Here is a 24,663-nt window from a genome sequence, read left to right on the forward strand (position 1 = left end):
ATCAGGTTTGAAACTACCTTGGATTCCATATACGAGGTTTGGTAAAAGATTAGTTTTGTGTGGATGGTTGTTAACCCATCACACAACCCCACCTGGATATATAGGGGACTCAATTTCACAGAAGAAGGGAAAGGTTGTTTTTTCTGTGTTGAAACAATTGTATAGTACAATAGTAATACATCAGAAACACATGCAGTGCCATGACTTAGTCTTTGCAGTGAAAAGGTTACCGTGAAAATAAAACCATAAAATTTCAAAATTCATAGTAATGCTCACAGGTTCATTAAGAATGCATGGCATACAAAAGGACACAAAAAGAGGCTGAAAATAAACTGCAGCCAATTACTATTACGGAATGCTATATGGTATGATTAGGACTTTGATACCCTAGAGTTGACATTTCATTAATTTTCCCCATAATGCGTTGATATGATATCCCTTCATTCTGTCTGTGCCTGCTTGTTCACATTCACCTTTGCCTAACTCAGTAACTTCGCCAAACCCCGCTGGTTACCGGAAACCCCCTTTACAGCCTCCCGTCTGTGACGTAGGCCCAACACTGGGATGCAAGACGCCGCTGGGAGCTCTGTTGGTTTGCACGGGCAGGTCAGCGAGGTGGGGCAAAACTCCGCTTTTTTATCACTTCTCACCATAGAACTGTACCTTATAAACCACGACAGTAGTCTGTTGGTAAGATACTCCGTGTACTTGACTTTGGGCGCAGTAGCGGGCACGAGACACGGGAAATTTAGGAGGCAAAACACACAGACGGATGTAGGGTGGGGAGGGGGGCGCCCGAGACAACAACTCTTTTCATATTCATGACACTTGTGGGTTTTTAGAGTCGACTTTTGCTCCCGCTTGAGTTATGTTTGCGAGCAAAAAATAGGGGGGAAACTAGCAATCATCTTAACCGCCGTGACTGTCCCTTAGACCGCCTGTTTGGCTTGATGTTGTTGGCTGTGTAGATGGGAGAGTTTGTCGTTGTTGATTTTTGTGTGCAAGACTCGGGACGAGTTTTCGCCATGATAGGTGAGATTTGATCCCGCGAGTTGTGATCTTAGCCCTGGGCGCGACTCATGCACTTCCGCTCGTGCTTCCAACAAATAAAAAAAGATAACGATCGTTTTGTTGTCCTCCTCCTTCTAGCTCCCAGACTGAAAGATGAGCGGGATAGAAGTAGCGGACAACCGGACGGAAGGAGTCGAACTCCGCGATGTCCAGCCCAGGAGAAGACCCGAGGTGGGCAATGGCGGGGACCCGCCGCCTCAGCAGCACAACAACAACGTTCCCGCCCGGAACGGCCCCACCTCCAACAACAGGACAGCCAGGAAAGGAAAATGTATTCCCGTCAAAGTGCTCCTCTTGGACGACACACTATCGACTTTTGAGATACAGGTAAACAATTGTGATTTTATTAGCAAAGACGCAAGAAAAAAGTATGGCCCTTGAGGCTACCAAAGGGTACACCGTGTACCAGGTGTTGGTCAGTTGTGTTTGTTAATTAGGTCTGTTACACCCAGAAAAACACAGGAGGGTGGGGACATAAAGAGAAAGAAAATGACAAAAAAAATTAATCATGTTTCTCTGCAAATTTTACGAAGATAGAAACATTCAGACCTACAGAAACTACAATCAAACAGTTCCAGAGAAACCTTGCCACAAATAATGCACACACACGCACCAAAGCATTGGAGTCTGGAGGTACGCAGACCAAATACCCCCTGATGTTTATGCTAATTGTTGCAAGCACGAATAGTACTCATTTATATGTAGCTGCACATTGAGCATTTCAAATTCAAAGTTCGACTGCTCTTTTGAAAATAAAAACTACCATTCTGAAAGAAATTCTTGATATTGAGGTATTATCTGTATCTGTATTATGTTACAAAGTTTCTTCTTCCTTTTCAATATTCCCTTCCATAAGTCTTGTACTTCTTGTGCAAAAGTGTTGCAGAAAATATAAAGTATTTTTGGACAGGGTGTATCTACGACAATTACTATTTGGTTGAAGAATCAAGGATTGCAATTTTCCTTGTGCTGATAAGTTTTATTGTATTCATAAGAATGCACCTTTGCACAAACTATTGAGGTTAACTGTGTTTTGCCATTGATGCAAGCTTTTTCTTGAAGTTGAGATATAGAATCAATGTTTCTGATGATAAACATTTTTGTGCTGTTGTTTATAACTTCATTGTCATTGAAATTGTCAACCCTTTAGTCATAGGAAGTTGTAGAACGAGTGACAATTACTGAATTAGTGAATAACAGTTGTCTGAGTCACCTTTTTTCTAAACAATGCACACATTCATTGTCTATGTTTTAAATATAGTATTCCATGAAACAGTGTCAGTTATACAATGCTTTTTTGATTGAAAACATTTAGAATTGTGCCAAAGTGTTGTGAAATTGACACTGTAGCTAATGTTATAATCACAGCCTTTAATTGTTTTGGACATTGTGGTGTTGTGTTGCTTGATACCATGTGGTTTGGATTATTGCTGGGTTCCAACTGTTTCAAGTTTGTTGGTCTTTAGTGCAATTGTATTCTTTAAACTTTGTGGTCATATACTGAACTCTAACTTCTAAGCTGCTAGATATAATTTTAGGCCACACTCATGGTTTTAAAATTTTGAAGAAAAAAAAGCTGGTCTAGAAGATGACCATAAAATCAGGCAGATGGGAGGCCTATATCTTGATTCACACAGTACCAGGGAGTAAATGTACTATTACTATATTAGTTAGAGTCAAACGTTCCTTTTTCAAGTTTTTGCCATCTGTTTTCATGTTGTCCTCAGTCATCTCTTGTTGAAATTTTAGTCCAAAATGTCAGAGACCCAAGGAAAGAATTGGTGTCACCTTTCAGGTTCCACTGCCTGCACAGTGGCACACCCACAATGACCTCCCACTTTTTTTGGCACAAACAGTAACAACATGTTTTCTTGCACAACAGCCCATGGGAATTGGCCAAAAGAATGGGAAGAAAACTGAAATTCTGTATAACAACTCCCACCAACGAACATGATCTAACATAGAGGTTCTACTTGAATTGTAGTACAGGCCTCTGTAGGATAAGTTGTCGACCTTTATGTATGGCCCCTGAACTAGAGCACTAGGCTACCTGCATTTATAAACTATTTGCATAGACTGAACTCAGGTTGCATAGTGCAAGGGGTTAAGCATTTACTCTGCGCAGTGTCAATATTACTGGAGACAGCAGTTATACATGTACTACCAAGGGTAGCCCCCCACTGAGACACAGGATTTTCTACCACCAGGAATTGAAAATGATTGGCAGATATGTTGGGCCAATGGCATGAGGTGCTTCTTTATGAGATACGTTCTATTCAAGGCCACCATGCAGCCGATAATAAATTGGTCCGGAGTAAAAATAGCAGACGATTTGAGGTCAATAGGTTGCGGATGCTTTATGAGAGGCAATATGAGCAATGTCATGAGCATTAAATATGTATTTGAAATTTTGAAAAGAGCCTGCTGGCAAATTTTACTACATACAGATTTCACATTGACATTATTCCATGAGGTACTGTAAGCGTATTTATTTTCACAGCATTTTTTTTAGCTAAAAAAAGGTTTTGCTGTGTTTTAAGTTTGTAGATGAGACAATTCTATAGTACGGTAGTGACAGGAGGTAGACATATTCGTCGCGATGTCATGAATTTGCGATGGAGTGGTCACCATGAAAAATGCAATATTAAAACCACTGTGAAAGTTTCATGATTTACAGTATGCTCAAAATTAGCTGTTTAACCAATGAGAGAGTGGCTGTACCTCAGTCAATTTGTTTTGCATTTCTAAGTGACAAGTCTTTCTTTTGCAATTCTTTCTACTTTTTGACCAAGGTTGGTGGGGCCACGACAATGACTTTTAGGTAGTTAACCTTCGCCAGTTTTTGTCTTAGGAACGAAAAATGATTAGAATTCATACACAGAGAGATGTAAAGGTCAGCTTTGTGCTGCTTGGCAAAAGAAGGAGAAAAACACCCAAAGAACACAAGTTTTCAATACTGGTGAGATTTGCAGCCATGTGGTAGAAGTGGCAACATTCCTTGGTCCGATCTCTGAACCCTTGGCATGTCTTTGTCGTGCTGAGTTGTTTATCTGGCCCTGTTTGTTTTGGCTTTTACAAATGTTGTGGGCCAGCACTCAGCGGAGGGAGAGATATTTGCAGATCTTGGTTTGAGATTAGTATGTGTGACTTGCTCTGGGTTTAAAACGTCCTCGAGTTGGCATTAGTTTGGTGGTTCAGATAGTGGTTCCCTTGGTATACATTGTCAGAAAAACAACACCAACACCAAATCTCCAAACTTTGTAGTCCAGGAAACCCCCTTTTCTCATCTCTCCTCAAGTTGTTCCTTGGTAACTGCCTGATAACTGAATAGGTTTTTCAAGAGAGATTTAAAACCTGCTCATTCTAAAGAACGCTCATCGCTAGGCAGTTTTCTTGTGTTTTTTCTGCAGTTATTTTCAAATGTCTGTGTAAAGGAATGGCAAGAAAATTGCCTTTGGACATAAATAGTATAATCTTACATTGAGTGTACATGTATAGGCTTGATGATTGGCGACTGTTGTTTGGTGTGTTTACTGTTTTACATGCCAACAGGTTTTGATTTTAACTTTTATGGTTCTCAAACACCTAAATGTTCATAACTTACACAGTTCAAAGTTACAAGACAGGTATATTTTATCCTATCAGTCAGCTGTGTTTGTTTGCATGTGTCAAGAGGACTGTTGGTTTTAGAGATACTGTAAGTTCATTTAGATTCGCAGCACATAAATTTTGGGACACAATAAATTTCAAGTGTCTTTGAGTTCGTGGTTGAATCAACTGTAGTAACGCAAAGAAAGACATAGCACATCTTAGGATGGTCAGAGCTCACAGTAAAAATGGTGAACATAAAATGCCGGTGAATATTTCACAATTTACGGTATCAAGTAAACAGGAAAATTTCAGTCAAGTGGTTATGTGCCTTGGTCAAAATTTACTTCTTTATTATCTTTACCAAGAAGGTTTAATGTTTTTGGTAGCATGCTTTTGTAGATTTGTGGTTGAACAGAATAACTCAAGAAGCCACAGATGGATTGTAATGATGTTTGGTGTATGGTAAAGGTCTAATTTTGTTGTCTAGGTAGTTGGAGTGGATTCATAGTTACTAAACATGACATTTGTTACCTTGGAAAATTGTAAGTAATATGTATTTTTACCTAGAAATATTGTTGCTGGTTGGTATTTCAAGCCCTAGTACTATTAGATAAAGGTAAATATTCTGGCATAAAGATGAATGCTTTATCAATTTTACAAGTTAAGTTTGAGCAATCGTGGCGTCAAATGGCTGAGTTCACAGTTTCAATTCCTGGCATTTCTGGCTAGATGTTATGGCCCTGAGAAAGGCACTTTACATGACTTTCCATACTCTGCCCAGGTGTAAAAATGGGTACCTGACTTTGGTTGGGGAGGTAAAAGGCAGTGGAAGGAGAGGGATAGGCTCTGCCTTCCTACGGCTCAGCCCCTACAGCCTCAAAAAAGCTTTGGGACTACCTTTACCTTTTCTTAGCAGATCAATGAGCAGACTATTTCGTATTATCGGATTTATCCTTTGATTAAAAGTTGAAGTAAAGGCTGATTGTGAATTTACATCAGGAACAAATCCCTAAGGAGAAAGCAGGTGTTCTGTAGATGCGTGTGTATCGAGTACCATATGGTACATCGATATACCCTGATTTTAATGTTGCGGCTTCTATAACTGTCGAGTATAACAGAATGGGAAATCTATGGTAGTAGTCACTACATATTTGTTATGTATCATTAGTATGCTTTGATTTTAGACTGTCGGCTTTGGGACTGCTTAGCTGAAATTAGGTTGTCAATTTCTATTTGTTGACTCAAATAGACTCATTCGATACTTAGAGCATGAAAGTTATTAACTATGATCAAGATTGAAACTAGAAAATGAGCATGTCGGAGAAAAGTACCGACTGTTGAGCAAATGTCTTGAACCTTCGCTTTCGAGATGTCCATTACTGTTTGTGTGAGATTTATATCCTCATTAGTAGAAATTTATCTTCAGGTTAGAAAATTGGAAAACGTTGCACCCAATTTCTGCCAGGCAAATAATCACTGAAGGCATCTGTGCAGATTTAAATCATAATGGACATTCCTAATCAGTTATTCATGACATAGTCTCAAGGGGGTAAGATAAGGCGCAGTTTACATTACGTTTTTCGCGTCAGCGGCGAAATTTCCCGCTGTCGGGAGGCCGCTGTCGCGACGTCTCTAGACACACCGCCCGGAAATCTGACAGACACCTGCGGTGCTTGCATTTCGCCATCTTGTAGAAAGTATCGGGCGTAAGCATAACAAAAGCAAGAAACAAAATTGTATGATTGTACAACGGTAGACGGCGTCTCCCCGCCCGTATTAAACTACAATGCAAAGCCTTGTTTATGTGTAGATATTCCATGCTCATCACTCGTAAATGTGGGGAGGGGGGTACAAGTACGATAAATATATCCGCGGGGAAATGAATGCACGGCACAAAAGTCGCCGCGGATCCCGCGAATCTCTCTCTCTATATATATACCGGGGATCTAAGTAGACTTACAGTATGCTAATCAACGCGTGCTTTATGCTAATCGCCGAAACCCTGACTCCCGCTGACGCGAGCCCGACGTATTCTCTTTAGACGGAGTTTGAAGTTGACGGGGACTCCCGCTGTGCTGACGGGCGACGGCTTCGAAGCTGACGGGAGAAAATTTGTTGACAGCGGGACTACGTCGACGGGAATTGTCTTTACACGGGGTTCCCGCTGTCGCCAGTGGCGCTGACGCCAGTGGCGCTGACGGCAAAAGTATAATGTAAAGAGAGCCTTATAGTTCTAGTTTGGCTACAGGGTTTGCTCCTGTATCAGTCTTTGGACCTTTTGTCTTGCTTTGGTTAAGTTTAGAAACAAGTTTTCAAGTAGTACAAAAGCTTTGTGGGAAAATTACACTTACCTTACCTAAAGAGACATATGTTACAATGAATAGATTTTGTTTGGGCATCATTGTCAATGTCATTAAGGGATTCTGTTGATTTTCATGAAAGTCATCCTTGTACTATTCCACTCATGCCTTATTCTACAGTCAAACTTGTACTACAACTTATACATAAGGACCACCCGGCCAATATCACCACTTTTTGATGATCCCTTAGATAACTTCCCCATTGACGCAAGCATTGAGAATCTGTCTATAGTGACCACCTGTCCACCTGCCAGATTTTATTGGTCCCCTGAGTGGTCTTCCTGGGCAGTTTTTACTGCATGAAATCTTAAAGATTGCAGTCGCACATTTTTGGAATCATAACACTGTTCTGAGATTTGCTGTGTCTATACTAGTGTTTGTACTTCAGACGAATACTATGTACAGTATTGCTGATCTTTGGTATATGTTAGCAGTTTTTCACCTAGGTCTGTTCCAGTGACGGTATTACTTTCCCTATTGTGCCTTTTAATAGCCTTTTTCTGTGAAATGACTGAAGGTAGTTTAAAGTGGTCTGCATTAGACTTGTGACACGCTTTAGTGCATCTTCTTTCCTGGGACAGATAGTTTATAGACTGGGTTTAACCCAGTATTGATTGTTTTCTGACTGGGAAGGTAAAAAATAGATCTTTGCTACATGCAAAATGCTCCGTCCCAGAAAACGTCCAATCTCTGTCCCAAGAAACATATTATGATGGCCCTGTCTAAGGCAACATCAATTTATTTCATTCTTGCACATCTTGAAGTGAAAATAAAGAGGACAACGTCATGAAAACAGACCCCTGGTAGCAAAACTTGGATCTGAATTGCTATTACATGTACATGTATATTGCCAGGGCTTGAAATTAATTTTTGGAGATTGGTGCACTGGTGTACCTAACTTAAAAATTTAGATGCACTGCAGAAAAATTTGGTTCTGCAACAAAAAATAAATTAGAATGTCTGCAAAACCTAATTGTTAACTTTACTGCCTGTCTTCAGAACTTGAACATGGAAAAGCTGGAATTCTTAAGCTAACGTCAACAAGGGTTTTATGATTTTTTCTGACATTTGGATGTCAAGGATATGCTGTATACTATTGTACAATAGTACCTTTACATGCATAACCCTACACAAATATCTAGGTGCACTGGTGTAAAAAATTAGGTGCAAAGTTCTCCTTCTGGGCACCCGTCCCAATATTCCGTGTCCCAATTGCACTCAAACTGTGTGTACCAAGGTACAGGCTTTCCAATCAGACTGGTTTCATATTCGTTTTTCCAGTTAAGCATTATCCGAGATCCAGCAATTGAATTGATGTGGCTCATGCACGAGTCCACCAGGCCTGCTCCAGTAGTTCCGAGTGCAATATATTGGATTCACCCTACCTCTTCAAATTTCTACATTGTATCGACCAGCCACATAACCGCAGTCATATATAACAAGCCATGGCACTTTCTTATTCAGGCAGCACATCTGGTGTGGTACATATTAAACATGAATTTGCACTTCTGGAGATCTAAGAGGTGTGTCGTTGGTGTATGAAGAGAGCAGATACATTTTCAAAAGCACTAATGGATCCCTGGCAACTTGCCCATTTTAGAATTAATAACTTTTATTGATATTCCGTGCTGCTGATATGACATTTGTATGGCCGTTTAGTATAGGCAAATGTCATGAAATATCAAGGGCTGTAATTTGGAGTTTGGAATATCAGACATTTTGTGGGGTAGATATAGAAAGAGCCAGAATTTGTATTCAGTAGGCATACTGAGACAGGAAGTGTCTATGAATTCTCTCTTCAGGGCTTGAAATCCTTTTTTCCATTGCCTGCAAAATGTGACTGTTGATACTGAGAAAAGTTACAAATTTCACATATTTTTTCTGCCCTTTTCAAGATTTTTATGCAAATTTCAGGTTGCAGATGCGTGTTTCGAGCCCTGCGCTCGCACTATGGCTTAGATAGATGCCACAAATGTAGAACTGCGCAGCTGCACGTATTTCCAGCCCTGCTTGGTCATGACTCCATCAGTAGAAGATAGCAGCAATTTGTGTTCAGTCAGACAGAAAATTGTGCTGGTTCATGGGCAATTACCCGATGTCTGCCACTGGTGCTCCCTTCCTGTAGGGACCTAGCCTCCGTTACAGACCTCAGCAGACATTTATTTTCCATCTACGCCCAGTTTTCTGATACTTGCCAGGTTCTGATTGGTTGCAAAGATCAGATTGCTGTGCGAGATTTCTCAGCCCCACCTGGATAGCAATCAAATCTCCGCGAGCTATCAGAAAAATGTACGTAGTTTGAGAAAAATGTCTGGTGGGGTCTGCAACAGAGGCTAGAAGGGACCCACATAGGACTTTGATAGAGCCTTCATCAGTTGATGTTATCTTGTTATGGACTTCTCTTACTACATTGATAATGAAAGGCCATTAAAGAAACTTTCTAGGCTTTCGTGCTGCACGATCCATGTTTCAGAAGATGTGTAGTTGTACTTCACCTGTGTGTGTCTTGTTTGTTCGTTTTGTTGAATCATTAAACGTCCTCTTGACGTAATATAAAATGTACCTGGTTTGCACTGAAGAGTACAAGCTACATATCCGGAACAGATTTATATGATTCACTCACATCGACGGGGATGGAACCCTTCTTTTTGATAAGTGTGGTGTTTTTTTTAATGTGCTCAAGTTGTGGCTCTCATCTAACATTAGAGTCTTCTTGTCACCTTTGCTATGGTTAATGTATGTATCAGTATGTATGATAGGCACAATGATAGGAACTGGCTTTGAAAGTTTGACATTTTTATATGCAATGTTGCAAAAACTTGCTTTGGAAGAAAGTATATTTTGATTTGCTCTGTAGTTCAATGACTGAAAGTTGAAGCAAAACAGTAATATGTAATATGTAAGTTGCTCTGGTAGTTGGAAAATTTTTGCCTCACGAGTCAAACAGGAATAGATTTTGATGGGCTATTTAGTTACAAATTTATGGCTCTGCCATTAAGGTAAGCCTGCCTAGAAGCCGAACAGGCACTTTGATATGCTATGTAGGTGGCTCAAGCTAGCCTTTGAATGCTCCTGCAGTTACAGATAGAGGGCTCTTAACTTTAGGAAAAGCTGCCTTGCAGCAATACAGGAATAGATTTTTAAAATGCTATGTAAGTCAACCTAACATTTGAAAAATCTTCCCTCAAAGGCAAATAGGAATAGATTTTGGTTTTGCTTGTGATTTCAGATACATGTATCAGCATTGAAAAGATTTAAAGCTCTAGTGTTCGGAAAGCTTGCCTGAGATCAAAACTAGAATAGAATTCTAATATTGAGTAATGCTGTGTAGTTACAAGCCCTGTTAAAATTCATGGCTGCGGTGTGCGGAAAAACTTGCCTCTGGGCCGAAAAGGAATTGATTTCTGATACATGCTGCACTTACCTGTTAAAGTTTATGCTTCAAGTGTTTGGAAAGCTTGCCTCAGAGCATATTCGGATTTATGATATGCCATTTACTCCCTATTATGACCATTAAAATTCATCATAGTGGAAAGACTTGCTTTAGAGAAAAACAAGACTAGATTTCTGATATATATACAGCCAATACTGCCCCTAAAATACCACTCAGGGGACAAATAGAATTTAGTCTATGTAGTATGTGGCCATTTCGTTACTATAGTCTATAGACAGGATTCTTCGGGAACACCAAAAAGTGGTCCTTATGTAGAGATTTGATTGTATGTACATGTGTACAAAATGAAGTTACTAGCACTGTTAAAATGCATGGTACTGCTGCAAAAAGCTGATTTGAGCACTGTGTTTTTCAGACGAAGGCGTGTGGCCAGGAGCTCTTCAATGCGGTGAAGGACCATCTGCAGTTGGGAGAGTCTGACTACTTTGGGCTGGAATACAATGACCCTGATGGAAACACTGTACGTCGACACACCAAACAATACACTACACATCCCGTGGGGTGGCCTCTCTCAAAATCTCAGTCAAAATGTGTGAATGCAGAAATTTGACTCTCAAAATGGTGGACACGTTGCATACATCTGCATACTACAGGCATTTTCTTATTGGTTAAACAGATACATTTTGTAGTTTTGAATAGATATTTGATTTTTAAGGATTTTAAGTAGAATGATTTTTTATTTGATTATATGGCGTATACAGATATTAGCTGCATAACTTAGATTAAACATATAGCTGTGAGAAAAGGCGTAATGCTCATACATGTATTATGCAGCATTACCTGGTGGTTTTCAGATTTTTTCATAGGCAGTCATTGTTGATCAGTCAAGTGCAAAATGACAGATTGATAGTTATTAATTGGTAAGCTGAATATGTACAGTAATTCAGTGTATTAAACAGCTGTCTATAAGTTACAATAGAAACAATGGTTATTCATGACAATTTCAGGAAAATACATTCAGCCTACCTTTAGAAGGATATTAGAATTATAATAGATATCTGGTCTGGTCTCAGCATATACTACTTGCTTATGTTTTATGGACCTTTTAAAGGTTGTAATTTCAGAAAAAAAGATAAGAGGGAGGAAACATTTGGATTGACAAGTTGTTTTTGTTCCCCAGACTTGGTTGGATCCCATGAAAATGATCCTGAAGCAAGTGAAAGGTCAGTTGTGATCTTTTTTGTTCTTCATGCCAAACTTACAGTTGGCATTCCAGTACTATTACTAGTGTCAGAAAATGCAATGTTACATAGTATTACAATGGTACGAAACAAGCAATGCACTCGTGAAATTGATGATGTCATCACATATTCAGAATTTATTATTTCTTAGATACTTGTTTGATTTGAGTGTCTTGTTATCTTTCTCAGATCCCAAGAAAGTCATGTTCCGCTTCTGTGTCAAGTTCTTCAGCCCGGACCCTGGACAGTTGCATGATGAGTTCACCAGGTAAGTTGGGTCTGTTGGGTTAGGGGGTCATGCATGGTTCACAAGGTCAAAAGTACTCTGTGCAGTTTTGCATGTAGCATCCTTCAAGCTAAGACAAGGCAATCAGAGATAGCAGACTTCACTCCCCTGCCCATGCCGTTTTGTGGTCCTTCTAGTCCTGCTCTAGGCCCTTGCAATTTGGCCCCACCAATTGTAAGCTCCTTACAATTCAGCCCTTGGCTGCAAAGAGAGTAGTTGACTACCACAGACAAAAATAGCGACACTTTGGATATATGCATTGTGTATATTGGGAAACATGAACATGCACACACACAGATAAACAGAAAAGCCAAAATGATAGTTCACACACTGGGCGATAAAGTCATTACTGTAATATTGGTCATTCAGCATGTAGGGCTCTGCATGTAAATGCACATGTCCCAAGACAGGCATGGGTCAATAACCCCACTCAGGGGAATGTCAGGCCTGATGAGCCTCTATTGAAGTCACTGTCTGCTGATTGACATAAAACAACAATAGAAGAACAATTGGGTCAAAGCTCAGGACCAGGGTCAAGTTCTATACAGTTTTGACTGAGTCCCAAGATAGTTGACCTGAATACTGTCTGCATATGTTTATCGATTGTCCCACACATGATCGATTAGAGTAGGGGTATTGGACGCCCGGTAAAACCGGTTACACAGCCGGAAAACAGTGAAAATAGGGCAAATTCAACTCGTTCAACCGGGTACATAACAACGTAAAAATGCTTAAAATTTTATACCAGTAGTTGGAGGAAGTCTTTATCTCATAATCTGTTCAAGTTTTATTGAAATACCTTCGATCGTAAGCGAGAAATTGCCGGCGGGGTTACGCGGGATTTGGCGGCGGCGGCCCGCGCCCTCCCCAGCCGTGCCGAAATCTCGCGCAGGTCGGTGACCGATCTGAGCCCGTCTGGGCGTAGCGTGTGCAAAATCTAGAAAAAACTAGCCACTGATTTGTAGCCAACATTGTGAGCTTCAAGACGATGTATTTTTTTTCCATGTACGACGCCGTAATCGAAAAATATTCACATTTGAAAACTTAAAATCGTGATATCTCGAAAACTTCCCGAGCAAAATTTTTTAAAAACTTATATCAAACGAAAATTCACAATATTGCCGTTAATTTGATGCCAGATTCGCATATGTGAGCGAATAGGCTACGCGCCAATAAGGTGCTAGACTTGAGACGATTTTCCCTGCGCCGAGTGTGAACATCCGCGGAGCAACATGGCGGACGAGCCGACCTCCGTGCTGGAGCGATGCCGTTTCGTGTCAAATTTGGTGCCATCCGACGTCCAAAATTTCATCACGACCGGCCAAAAACCAGGTACACTATTTTTTCTTAGCCTTTTACTAATTTTAAAGATGTTTGCGTGGGATATTTGTCCAGAATTGCTCCAATACATTCTTCGTGAACACAAAGCACGTGGTTTCAAAAAAAAATATTGTCAAGCGCTGGCAAGACTGAACAGGATATACTTGTTTACTAGATGATATCGTGACTTTTCATCCATAATTCTTTCGCACTTGATAGGACTGTTTATTTTCTTGGTCCTTTAACCAGTTTTCGTTGTTGGTTACGCATTTTGAGGCTTGTTTGACATCGGATTCTGCTTTGAGTCTGTGGCATCGGCAAGCCATTTTTGTTTGGGGGTGGGAGGGGGGCGATGTGCTGAAGTGAAGATTTTTCTTCTTCACTAGTTGCAACCGCACTAAACATGATATATCTGGATTTTGTAATAAATAGGCTAATCTATAACAACTTTATTTTGTTCATGTACAATACTGAAACTTAAAATTTACAATATACATAAATTAAATATAAAATAGAAACTATGTAATACTAATAATACTAATATGTACTGGTACATATTCTCTCTATATATATATATTATTTCTTTTGCACAAAATTTATGACCAAGCATGTGACTCTAGTTTAATTTTTTTAAATTTTATTTTATAGCAAACTGTGATGCAGTTGACTGCTCTACGATCCTGCTACTTGAGTCCGGGTTGCGTGAAAAGAGCCTCAGCGTTAATGAACATCTTCCAGGACTGGTGCACGCCATCGACAACACTGTAGTACTGCCGACAAAGTGTACAAATCTGCTGCAGGCGATCTGGAGGAAAGTAGATAAGTGTCCACTGGGAGTAGGACTGGACAGTCTTCTCAAATCACAAGTCAGTTCTGTGTACAAAGTAAAGAAAAAGGAAGATACCAACAAGATTGGTGAGGAGTGTGAGAAAGCTGGGATAACACCGCATGTACTACAAAATGGCTGGGACGGTCCCCCTGGAGAACTGAAGGAAATGATGGTGGTGGAAATTGAAATGTATAGGGAGAGATGTGGACAAACATACAAAGTTGTAAAGGACTGGTTAGGGAGGCTACTAGGACAGAGAGCCATTGCAGACACGAGTACAGAAAGCCTGCGGTTGTCTTTGATAAGACTGCAAGAACAAGTTGTGAAGGCACGAAGACACAGGTGTCAAGAAACCCTGAGACGGTTGTGTGACAAAGTGTACACACCACCTGGCTCCCAGACAAGAGCAGTCCAGCAGATTGATCACAGAGAAGTTCCTTCCACGTCATCATCAAAAATGCAAGCAGCAAAGCAGACAGCTAGACAGCTCAAACAACAGGTGAAAGAGCAGCAGAAAGAGATTGCCAACCTGGAAATGGGATTTGAAGCAGTAAAGAGAAAATCAGAGCAGGATGAGAAAAAGTTGGCAAAGAAGAAAAAGGTGTTGCAGCAAAGGGAGACAAAAATCAAGGAGAAGGAGGTAAAACGAAGTGCAAAGAACACGGGTGAGAAACTAAGACGGAGAAACAAGGCCAAGATGAAATGGCAGGAAGAAAGACGTAGAATGATGGAGGAAAATTCTAACCTGTTGAAGACAAATGCACAGCTGAAAAAGAAACTGGAGTTGTCAGAGAATAGGCGTGAAAGCCTGAGAGTAAGTCTTTACAAGTGCAGAAGCAAGAAGACGAGTCTTGAGGCTAAACTGAAAAGTGTAGGAAGCCTAGACAAGAGCAGAGAAAAAGAAATCGCCCATCTCCAGGCAGAAGTAGAAGACTTGCAATCGGAAGTTGCGGAGAAAGAACGCCCGATCAACCTCCGGGATGGGCCGAACAAAACCAGTTCATATACTGCGGACGTTCGCGTAACTTACATGGAGTTACTCAAATATGAAGTTAATACCAAGCAGATGTCTGACATTGTTTATTGTGTGTTAACAAAACTTGGCAAGTTCACTCTTGACCGTGATGACCTTCCTGGAGAGACATTCAGTCAATTGATGAGGCACGAGGCAAATTTGCTTTCCACCATACATGGATGTGAACTGGTAGCAGGGTCAAACTTTAGCACACTCCATGGCGATGCAACTTCCAGGGACGGCCGCAAGGTTACAGCTTTCCAGGCCAACACTGGCCAAGGAACAACACCAACCCTTGGTCTCCAGGAAGTGATGAGTGGGGAGTCTGCTGAGCAGCTAGATACGTTTAAGTTTGTCATGCAAAAGATGGCAGACTTGACAAGCACTGCTGACAATTCAGCCAACAAAGCCAAACAGTTGGTAGCCAAGATGAAGAACACGATGGCAGACGGGGCAGCAAGCCAGAAGAAATTCAATCGTATGCTGGAGGCCTACAGGGCTGAAATTCTTCCAGAAGTGGTGAATGGCTGGGATGACTTGAATGAAGAAGAACAGCAGCAGTTCAAAGAAATGAATCATCTGTACTGCAATTTACACGCTTTAATAGGGTTTGCCACGTATTCTGATGAAGCACTTACAAAGCTAGAAGAAGTATGGCGTAAACAGTATGGCCCGTTAGGGGTAGAAGATCTTGCTGAGTTTCAAGATGGCAGTGGCGAGTACGCCTGGAAGCACCAAGACTCTGCAACGCAGAGGTTGATCAGGACAGCCTGTGATGCTGTGGCGCCAGGAGGGAATCAACAGGCTGGGCGTATCCAGGAGTTTAAAGACTACCTCCAGCTGACACTCAACAAACGCATCGAAGATGGAGAAGAGCCTGAGAATGCGCCACCCGCTGTGACGAGGTTGAAGCCGTTTCGAGCGAACAGATTCAATATCCTATTTGATTGTGCATCGAAGCTCTACTTCCACAGTCAGGATCTGAAGGATATGTTCCACGGTGGCTATGTGAAGGCTGGTAACAAGCTTCTCAGAGCAGTTCTGGCTGACGTAGAAAGCGAGCCACTCATAGCAGGCTGCAGAGCCCTTGGACTTATAGACTTCCATATAACAGAACCCTATTGGAGGCTTGTTGAGCGCAAAGACGTCCATATATTGGACCTGTCAACCCATCTACAGACGCTGCTGCGGCTGATCACAGAGTGGTCAAAGGACGCCACCCCTCTCCTGCAACAAGATCTTCCACCTATCTTCCCGATTGCTAGCCCTGTGAAAGACAAGGTTCATGCGGCACTGTTTGAGGAGGTTTCTGACAGGATGAACCTCATGACAAGACAATCACTGGAGGTCATCCTCTCAAACCTTATCATTGTATTGGAGAGGAGGTTCTCAGAGCAGCTTCGTGGAAAGCTTTCACATAGCGACGACCCCAGACTGAGGGACGAGACAGCAACTACTTTAAAAAGTAACAGAAGAGGGGAAAATGATTTTGGGTATTGGTCCCACCTCCAAGCCACAAAGCCAACCATGGGCCTTATGGCTACAGAAGGGCAGCTGATGTTCAAGTCTAACAATACTGCTGCGTGGCTGACTGCTCTTTCTGAAGACGACCCCATGAAGTATTACAGCATTTTGTCTCAAGTAAGGAAAGAAAGGAGGAAGTGGCAGAAGATTTATAAACAGAGAGGCAAGGAGCAGCAAGAGGAAAGAGAAAACAAGTTGAGAGCAAAAGCTGCAGAACATGAGCAGAGAGAAAGAAAGAAGGAGCAACAACAAGAGGCACAGAGGAGACAGTTGGAGGAGTTTGGTGGCCCGGTTAAAAGTGAAGATGAGTACAAGACGTTCCTGAAAAACCTTTCAACACGAACAGAACCCAAGCAAAAACAAATTCTCAGATTACACGTCAGCTACCTCAAGGCCAAAAACCCGGTACTGCGCAAGTCCAACAGCAGCATCTTTGCTCTGTCTTATCGTGGTGATCAACATTCCATTCAACAACTAACTGCCAACTTAAGAACAATCATCACCTCTCCAGAATTCAAACCCGACACTGAAGCCTCCACAACAGCAGTGCAGTCGACCTTGCCTACCCAACCAACATTCATGAATGAAGAAGATGCTGCCGACCAGGTATCAAGAATAAAGGCACATTTCCACATGAAAGCAGCTGAGGTCACAAAAGGAAGTGGTACTGAGGAGAGTCAAGAAGTGGAAGGTAACGATAATGTTAATGCTGAAGAGAGTGAGCAGCGAGGTGACAGAACAGCTGAAGAGAGTGAGCAGCGAGCTGACAGAACAGCTGACGAGAGTGAGCAGCGAGCTGACAGAGCAGCTGAAGAGAGTGAGCAGCGAGCTGACAGAGCAGCTGAAGAGAGTGAGCAGCGAGCTGACAGAGCAGCTGAAGAGAGTGAGCAGCGAGGTGACAGAGCAGCTGAAGACAGTGAGCAGCGAGGTGACAGTGATGGAGAAGAGAGTGAGGAAAGTGACAGTGATGAAGAGAGTGAGGAAGAGGGAAGTGATTGTGAGGAGAGTGAGAAAGAAGACTCAGGAAGACTTCCAATTGTTTTGAATAGTATCGTTGTAGTGGCGTATGAAGAAGACTGGGAAGTGGGGGAAGTGACAAAGTTTGGGAAGACTGACTCTGAGTTTTCTGTAAGTTTTATGACTCGAACAAGAAAGAAGAAAGATGGAGAATACAAAGATACCAACTTGTTCTACTGGCCAAATCGTCGTTCAGTGTACACTGTAGAAAGGAAATTCATCCTCACCATCCTGGCCGAAGAGAGACTAGAACTTTGTGAGGAATCAAACAGTTCCAACTGCAGGACAATACTGACAAAGATAAAGGGGTTTGAAGACATAGACAGGGCACACACAAGGTACTACAACATGTACTTCGCAAGGCGACAGCCAAGGGCGACAAAACCACGGATTGCAAAACCACGAGGGAGAAAATCAACCTGAAATGTAAAAAGAAAGAGACATGTTAATGTTTTGATGATGATGTAGTACAGTATTGTACAACTGTTAGGTGTACTATTTGAGTATTTATTTAGTTATCTCTTGCAATGTGCTCAGACCAAAGTCATAAGATTAAGCAGTTGTGATATTTCGCAGGTCATGTGCAACAGTAAAATGACATTATGTTATGAAACTCATATTTCATGATGAGATACATCAATTCTGATATCATATATGGATTCAGCATGTGTCAAAACCCTCAGGATGCAAATTTTGTTGTAAAAGATCAAAGCATACTTGAAATATTTTGATTACGCATATTTAATGAGCCGACTTAGAAATTATCGCACCCAAATTCATGTCACATGTCAAAATATCATATTTCATGATGAGATAAGTCAATTCTGATAGCATATATGGATTCAGCATGTGTCAAAACCCCCAGGATGCAAATTTTGTTGTAAAAGATCAAAGCATACTTGAAATATGTTGATTACGCATATTTAATGAGCCGACTTAGAAATTTATTGACAATCTTGGTTGACATGCCTGTCTGAAATGTCAATATTTGCCATAGTTCAGGATTTCGTAACTCGGGAACTATCAGTGCGAGGAGGCTGATGTTTATACAAGGTTTAATATGGTCAGAATAAAGACTTGTAAATGTGAATTGCTGGTTGTGTGATGTTCTGTTCTTGAGATATAACGGTATGAAAAACGATAAAAATAGCTTATTTTAAAAACCCGTAACCTTAAGTGCCCAAAATCAAGACTTTGATTGCCAGTATCTCGGCCATACAACATCCGATTCACTTCAAACAAAAACCATCTTGTTTCTTTCAGTGAGCTCTTTCTGATAAGCTAAATTGTGAATGGCTAGCATCAATTTCAATTTTTTGTCCAATACCCCTAATTAGAGCATGGCAAACTACAGAGCATTTAATAATACTTTAAAGTGGATGGATCAGCATATTAATGGTCACAGAAAAGACATAAGTTGCGATTTTGTTTGGTGCCCCATATTTAGATCTACTGTATGATTTTTTTCAATCATTTTCAACTTTACAATTAATACATTGATGAAGCTTAGATATCCAGCAATTTCTACAGAGCTCTTGTTTTAACTGCATCTGTTTCAATTTTTGTTCAGGTACCTGTTTGCTTTACAAGTACGGAGAGACCTCGCCACTGGTCGGCTGCCTAGCTCTGACAACACAGCAGCGCTCATGGCGTCTTACATTGTACAAGGTGTGTAACCATTCCGTTCTAGTTCTAGTTTTGATAATACAGCTGCCCTCATGGCGTCTTACATCGTACAAGGTGTGTAACCATTCCGTTCTAGTTCTAGTTTTGATAATACAGCTGGACTCATGGCGTCTTACATCGTGCAAAGAGGGGAACCTTTCTGTTCTAGTTCTAGTTTTGATAATACAGCTGGACTCATGGCGTCTTACATCGTACAAAGAGGGGAACCTTTCTGTTCTAGTTTAATGCTTTTCCATGGCATTACTTGTCCTAAGTCTGATCTGTTTCATACATGTATTAGACAGGCTAATGTTGTCTGTCAAGCTGACATAATTTTTGTTGGTCATGATAAACAAGATTACATCAAATGACAGTATAACGAATCCTGGGAAAAATAATAGATGACTTTACGGTGTGGCCTAGCAAATCAGTTACCCTTCTGCTAGCTGCTAGTGGTATAGGTCAAATTCCATGCCCCCAGAGGTTGGATTTTTTATTCCTTGTTCGGCATGTTGTTGTCAGGGGTTAAGCCTTCAGTCCACTGTTTCAGCTTTGCCTCAGGCATGTAACACTTGTCAATATGACTAATTAAGAGTAAGGGTCCACCCAGATGTGCGCTGGCCAAATATGTGAGCAGTGGCAAGCCACATTGCGCTATTCTTCCATTCGTTCAGACTCTTGGCACATAGGGCAGCCAGTTTCCTTGCTGTTTCAGAAGTAGGGTATACTTTTATACGGAGGTGTTGTTAGCCCTTTCCCTTTAATGAGCTTGTGGCACCTCCTCGAACACAACACTCCCATTTTATGTCCCTTTTGAAAGACAGTGCAGCCCCAACCAACATGTCCTGACCCCGGGACTTGAACCAGGTTCTCCAAGTTAGCAATCAATTGTAACAAGGAGTGCAAATGTGAGGCTGCTACCTGTTGAGCTACAGGGACATCCCCTACATGACACTATCAGCCATTGAAATAACATCATGCAAAAGAGGACAACTTCTTTACCTTTATACCTTTTTGCTTTTCCTGCAGCTGAGGTTGGTGATTTCACAGCGGAGGAACACCCAGAGAGTTCCTACATTACAGAGTTCAAGTTCGTGCCAAACCAGACGCCACAGATGGAGAACAAGATAATGGAGTTCCACCAGAAACTTGCGTGAGTCCCGCCATCGTAAATAGATATGCCTAGCCTTAGTATTTGACATGCCCCATAGTATTGGAACATCCATATTGTACCTGAGGTTGCAAAAGTGCAGTCTAATTACATTACACAAAATAGATATTTTACCAGTGAGAGACGGGAGACATATGCTGTCTGAAACAGTTCAATGATAAAAGAGTACTACAGCGAATTCTGACCAAAACGTCCAACTCTATTAACCTTTAGCACACTGAAGTAGCCGTTTGGCACCCCATTCTCTATTGGTTACAGAGTTAGGCAGCAGGGAGAAGGTTAAAGTCTATATGTATGTCGAGTTGTTTGATTGGGTTTGTTCCATGTATGATATTCCTGGATATCTGACCTACAGTGTGATTAAATGAGAGAAATGATTTTTATTGCTAGAGTCCATTCCAAGTCACCACACGGTTTTTTTAGTGATATTTATAATATCTTCGAATATTTGTCATATAATTATAAACTGTTATAAATATTAACAAATGTTTAGAAAAAATGTAAATATGAGAGTACCATCTTTTAGAAAATGTTTCAAGAATTTGCAAACATTTCGAAAGTTACTGTCAAAAGAGATCATTTTTCAAAACAAATTTGAAATATGAATTGATTTGTTTCAAGTTTCGAAACATTTCGAAACAAAGATATGGGTCATTTGCCCCCCGTAACGAGCCGCTAATCCTAACAAAGCCTGTCACAGTTTGGATCGGGCGTGGACCGCCGACCGAGCGGGAAGTCACCGAGTTCCTCTAGTCCAGATATTAGTAAAGCACAATTCAACTGTAGTTTTGCCACTCAAAAAGGGCCAGCAAATGTTGCTAACGATCAGGAACCGACAGTGGTCAAATGACAAGACGCAATGAGCAAAAACAAAAGGTTTATCCACGCCAAATTAGCCCGACATTCGGCATAATACAAAGGGATAGCCGGAAAGGCGGCCGTAAATTGGGAGAATCTATTCTTTGTGTAGGGGGGCAAACTCCTTGTAAATACTTTAAACCAACGTAAAATGATTACAGATACGAAATTTCACAGTAATAATGTAGCACTGAAATACTGTAATACTTAGATTATTTACTTCAAATCTTAAACTCTGTCGAAATATGTTGAAAGATAGATACATAATGATATTTCAGACAGCGTGTTCCCCTGCTAACAGCCCGCGTCATGTCGTCTGCCGGGAATGCAACAACACGAGCACGAGTACGAGCATGAAGTTTTGATAGCGAAACAAAATCCACGATCTGACACTCTTCATCTCTGGTAGCCGCGGCGACTGTTGGAGGGCTTCTCTTACTTGCAGTCTTATACATTAGCCCGTACAACAGTTGTACGGGCTAATGTATAAGACTGCAAGTAAGAGAAGCCCTCCAACAGTCGCCGCGGCTACATCTCTGGAACAATAAAGCCTCTATGCTTTACCCTGTTGGCTGATTGACGTTTTTGATTTGCACTGGGACAGGGAATTGCTGAAGGTCAGTTGTTTAGTCCCAGTGCATGTGCTGGCGTGCCTGTGGGGAGGGCAAAAGCCTACTGTTACAACTTCCGTCAGTACTTTCTGTTATTTCTATCCCATTTGGCTGGTTTCTGCAAGATTTTTCGGTTTGATTGATGGGGAAGCCAAGGGATTAGGCACTGATAATGTTTCTTTCGGATTGTTGTGGTGTTGGTAGACCCGTTAACTGTTTGTTTACGTTACTCCCGACCGACCGGCCGTGAGAGCACGGCGGGGTGTGAGCGCTGCCTTTCTACGTCTATTTTTGGGTGTAATCTAACTAATTAACAGCAGACTGTGAATTTCTTCTTTCGAAAAAAAGATAGGAAATTCGAAATAAAGGCAGGGGGATGAAATCAATCTTTAGAAAGTATCAAAAATATTGTTCTGGGTGCCATAAATATTTTGAATATTCCACCACAACGTGGGAACAATTAGAAAGTGTAAACATATTTCGAAATGATTGGAAACTATGGAATATGGATTACAAATACTTACAAAAGTTTCAGATTAATTCTAAACAATGGCAACAAACATCCGTGCGGTGACTTGGAATGGACTCTAATATGTGAAAAGCTTTGACATGTGGTCAGTCCAGTGGTGTTAGATTTGAAGCTCTTATAAATGTGTCTCTCCTGTCTCTTGTTCCAACAGTGGTCAAACCCCAGCCGATGCGGACAGAAATTTCCTGGACATCGCTCGTCGGCTGGAGATGTACGGGATCAGGTTACACCCGGCGCACGACCACGATGGGGTCAAGATCAACCTGGCGGTCGCCAACATGGGTGTCTTGATCTTCCAGGTGAGAGGAGAACAAAAGACGAAGACATAAGTGTCTGCCCTTAATGTCTAATTCATGAGTTACATGTATTACCCCCATGAAAAATGGATTTATAGTTTTTGGTCCATTTGTCTGTGTGTCTGTAGCAATATCTTAAGCACCTCTCCGCTAATTTGACACTTAAGAAAAGTTGGGCCCCTAAAAGAGAATTTCTCATCGCTATAAACACACTTTCATGCAGCCTTTTTCTTTTTAAACCAGGCTCTTTGGGGCACCAACTCAAAGACATACATGAATGAGACCTTATTGATTGTATTGTACTGTGGAGAACTCATTGTATTTTGTACATTGTTTAAGGGTGTAGCTACTAGATCAATAATTCATTTACTTTGTTGTCTTTCTCAGGGTCACACAAAGATCAATACCTTCTCCTGGGCCAAGATCAGGAAACTCAGTTTCAAGAGAAAACGGTTCCTGATCAAACTGCATCCTGAAGCCTATGTAAGTTAAATAACCTATTATTTTTTTACCATTCTTAACCTTCTCCCTGCTGCCTAACTCTGTAACCAATAGAGAATAGGGTGCCAAATGGCTACTTCAGTGTGCTAAAGCATTTTCGAAGCATTTTCTCCTGGCCACAGTCTACAGTGCGAAAAGCTTTAGTGAACACCCTGCAATTAATGTTTCCGTTTTTTTTGCATGGACATCAATTTTAGTTGACTAAATGTATGGATTTATGATAATAAATATTTGCAATGTATTAATGTAATATGAGGACATCTACTTATCATGGATTTTATATAATGTTGACATTTATTGTTATTCACAATTGTTGGGAATTGACATTTATTTATCATTAATGTTTCCAGGGATTGTACAATGCGACAGTGGAGTTTGTGATGAGTTCGAGGGATGCCTGTAAGAGTTTCTGGAAGTTGTGTATCGAGTACCACGCTTTCTTCCGCCTGGAGGTCCGGCCAAAGCCAGTGCCAAAATCTATCCTTTTCAGCAGAGGGTCTTCCTTCAGGTTCAGGTAATTAAGTCATGTCTCTGTCCCTTTCTTAAGTACAGTGAAACCTATGCAAGAAAACAGTTACTCAAGCAGCTGGAGAGATTTTGGAAACGGTCAGACATTTCAGCTAGCATCCACTACCTTTTGTCAGTGCTTGAGTAACTGTTTTCATGTTCATAGGTCAATGAGCCCTGTTCAATGTGATAAGAGCTTTCAGGCAAAAGATATGCTTGATTCTCTGGCGATTTTGAAGTCGGACTACCCTCCGGCAGACAATGAATTTGGCCAATGGTTGTTTACAATGTGACGCTGGCTTAAGGACCACCTGGTAATCTTAGCCACAAGTCATCCCTTCAATTATCTGTCATGTTGACTCAAACATTAAGAACCCTATCTGTAGTAGCAGCCAGTTCTGTCTAAGTGGCTATGTCCTTTTGTGTGGTCACCCCAGACAGGTTTGACTGTAATTGGACTAAGAAAGTAAAACAGCATGTATTTTACACATAATTTTGTGGTACTTACTTTGACTTCCAGGTGTTGCATCGTTTTCCAACAGATAGGAGAAATTTTTCGGTAGATTCGTATTGAAGTCCTTTTTTTTTCATATTTCAGTGGTCGAACACAAAAGCAGTTGATTGAAGAGATGAGAGATGGCGGCTCCCCCAGCAAGAACCCCAAGTTTCAAAGGTATGTTTCCTCATATTCTGGCAACGTCATTATTGGTAAATTATGGTAAGGTTTCTCTAACTTCTAAGATTGCATGCCACATACTTTAGTTACACAACAATGCAATAGTTGTGGACATACACGAAAGACATGTGGGTTAAGCATTGCTCCAGTGTAACCAAAACCAATACATTGCTGTTCAAAGGAAGAAAAAAATGTATTTTC

General features: G+C 41.1%; 2 protein-coding genes across 5 annotated transcripts in view; both read left to right on the top strand.

Moving 5' to 3' along the window:
- Positions 1–490: 490 nt before the first annotated feature.
- Positions 491–24,663, top strand: part of LOC136422719 (FERM, ARHGEF and pleckstrin domain-containing protein 1-like) — a 43,294-nt gene continuing 19,121 nt past the window's right edge. For 2 of the 4 annotated variants that reach the window (XM_066410568.1, XM_066410570.1), the window contains exons 1-11: positions 491–615; positions 1,150–1,398; positions 10,832–10,936; positions 11,597–11,639; positions 11,847–11,925; positions 19,219–19,316; positions 20,343–20,466; positions 22,634–22,781; positions 23,166–23,261; positions 23,630–23,793; positions 24,385–24,459. In XM_066410568.1, coding sequence (XP_066266665.1) covers positions 1,165–1,398; positions 10,832–10,936; positions 11,597–11,639; positions 11,847–11,925; positions 19,219–19,316; positions 20,343–20,466; positions 22,634–22,781; positions 23,166–23,261; positions 23,630–23,793; positions 24,385–24,459 — 1,166 coding nt within the window. In that variant the 5' untranslated portion in view covers positions 491–615; positions 1,150–1,164. Of the gene's footprint in view, positions 616–1,149; positions 1,399–10,831; positions 10,937–11,596; positions 11,640–11,846; positions 11,926–19,218; positions 19,317–19,346; positions 19,389–20,342; positions 20,467–22,633; positions 22,782–23,165; positions 23,262–23,629; positions 23,794–24,384; positions 24,460–24,663 lie in introns of those variants that run through there. The other 2 variants (XM_066410569.1, XM_066410571.1) reach the window with 2 other exon arrangements.
- Positions 12,572–18,738, top strand: LOC136422718 (myosin-10-like). The gene is made up of 2 exons (XM_066410567.1): positions 12,572–13,275; positions 13,912–18,738. Exons 1-2 carry the CDS (start codon positions 13,176–13,178, stop codon positions 18,069–18,071), a joined length of 4,260 nt encoding a protein of 1,419 aa, XP_066266664.1. The 5' UTR covers positions 12,572–13,175; the 3' UTR covers positions 18,072–18,738.

The sequence above is a fragment of the Branchiostoma lanceolatum genome, chromosome 17 (assembly GCF_035083965.1).
Source record: "Branchiostoma lanceolatum isolate klBraLanc5 chromosome 17, klBraLanc5.hap2, whole genome shotgun sequence".
NCBI lineage: Eukaryota > Metazoa > Chordata > Leptocardii > Amphioxiformes > Branchiostomatidae > Branchiostoma > Branchiostoma lanceolatum.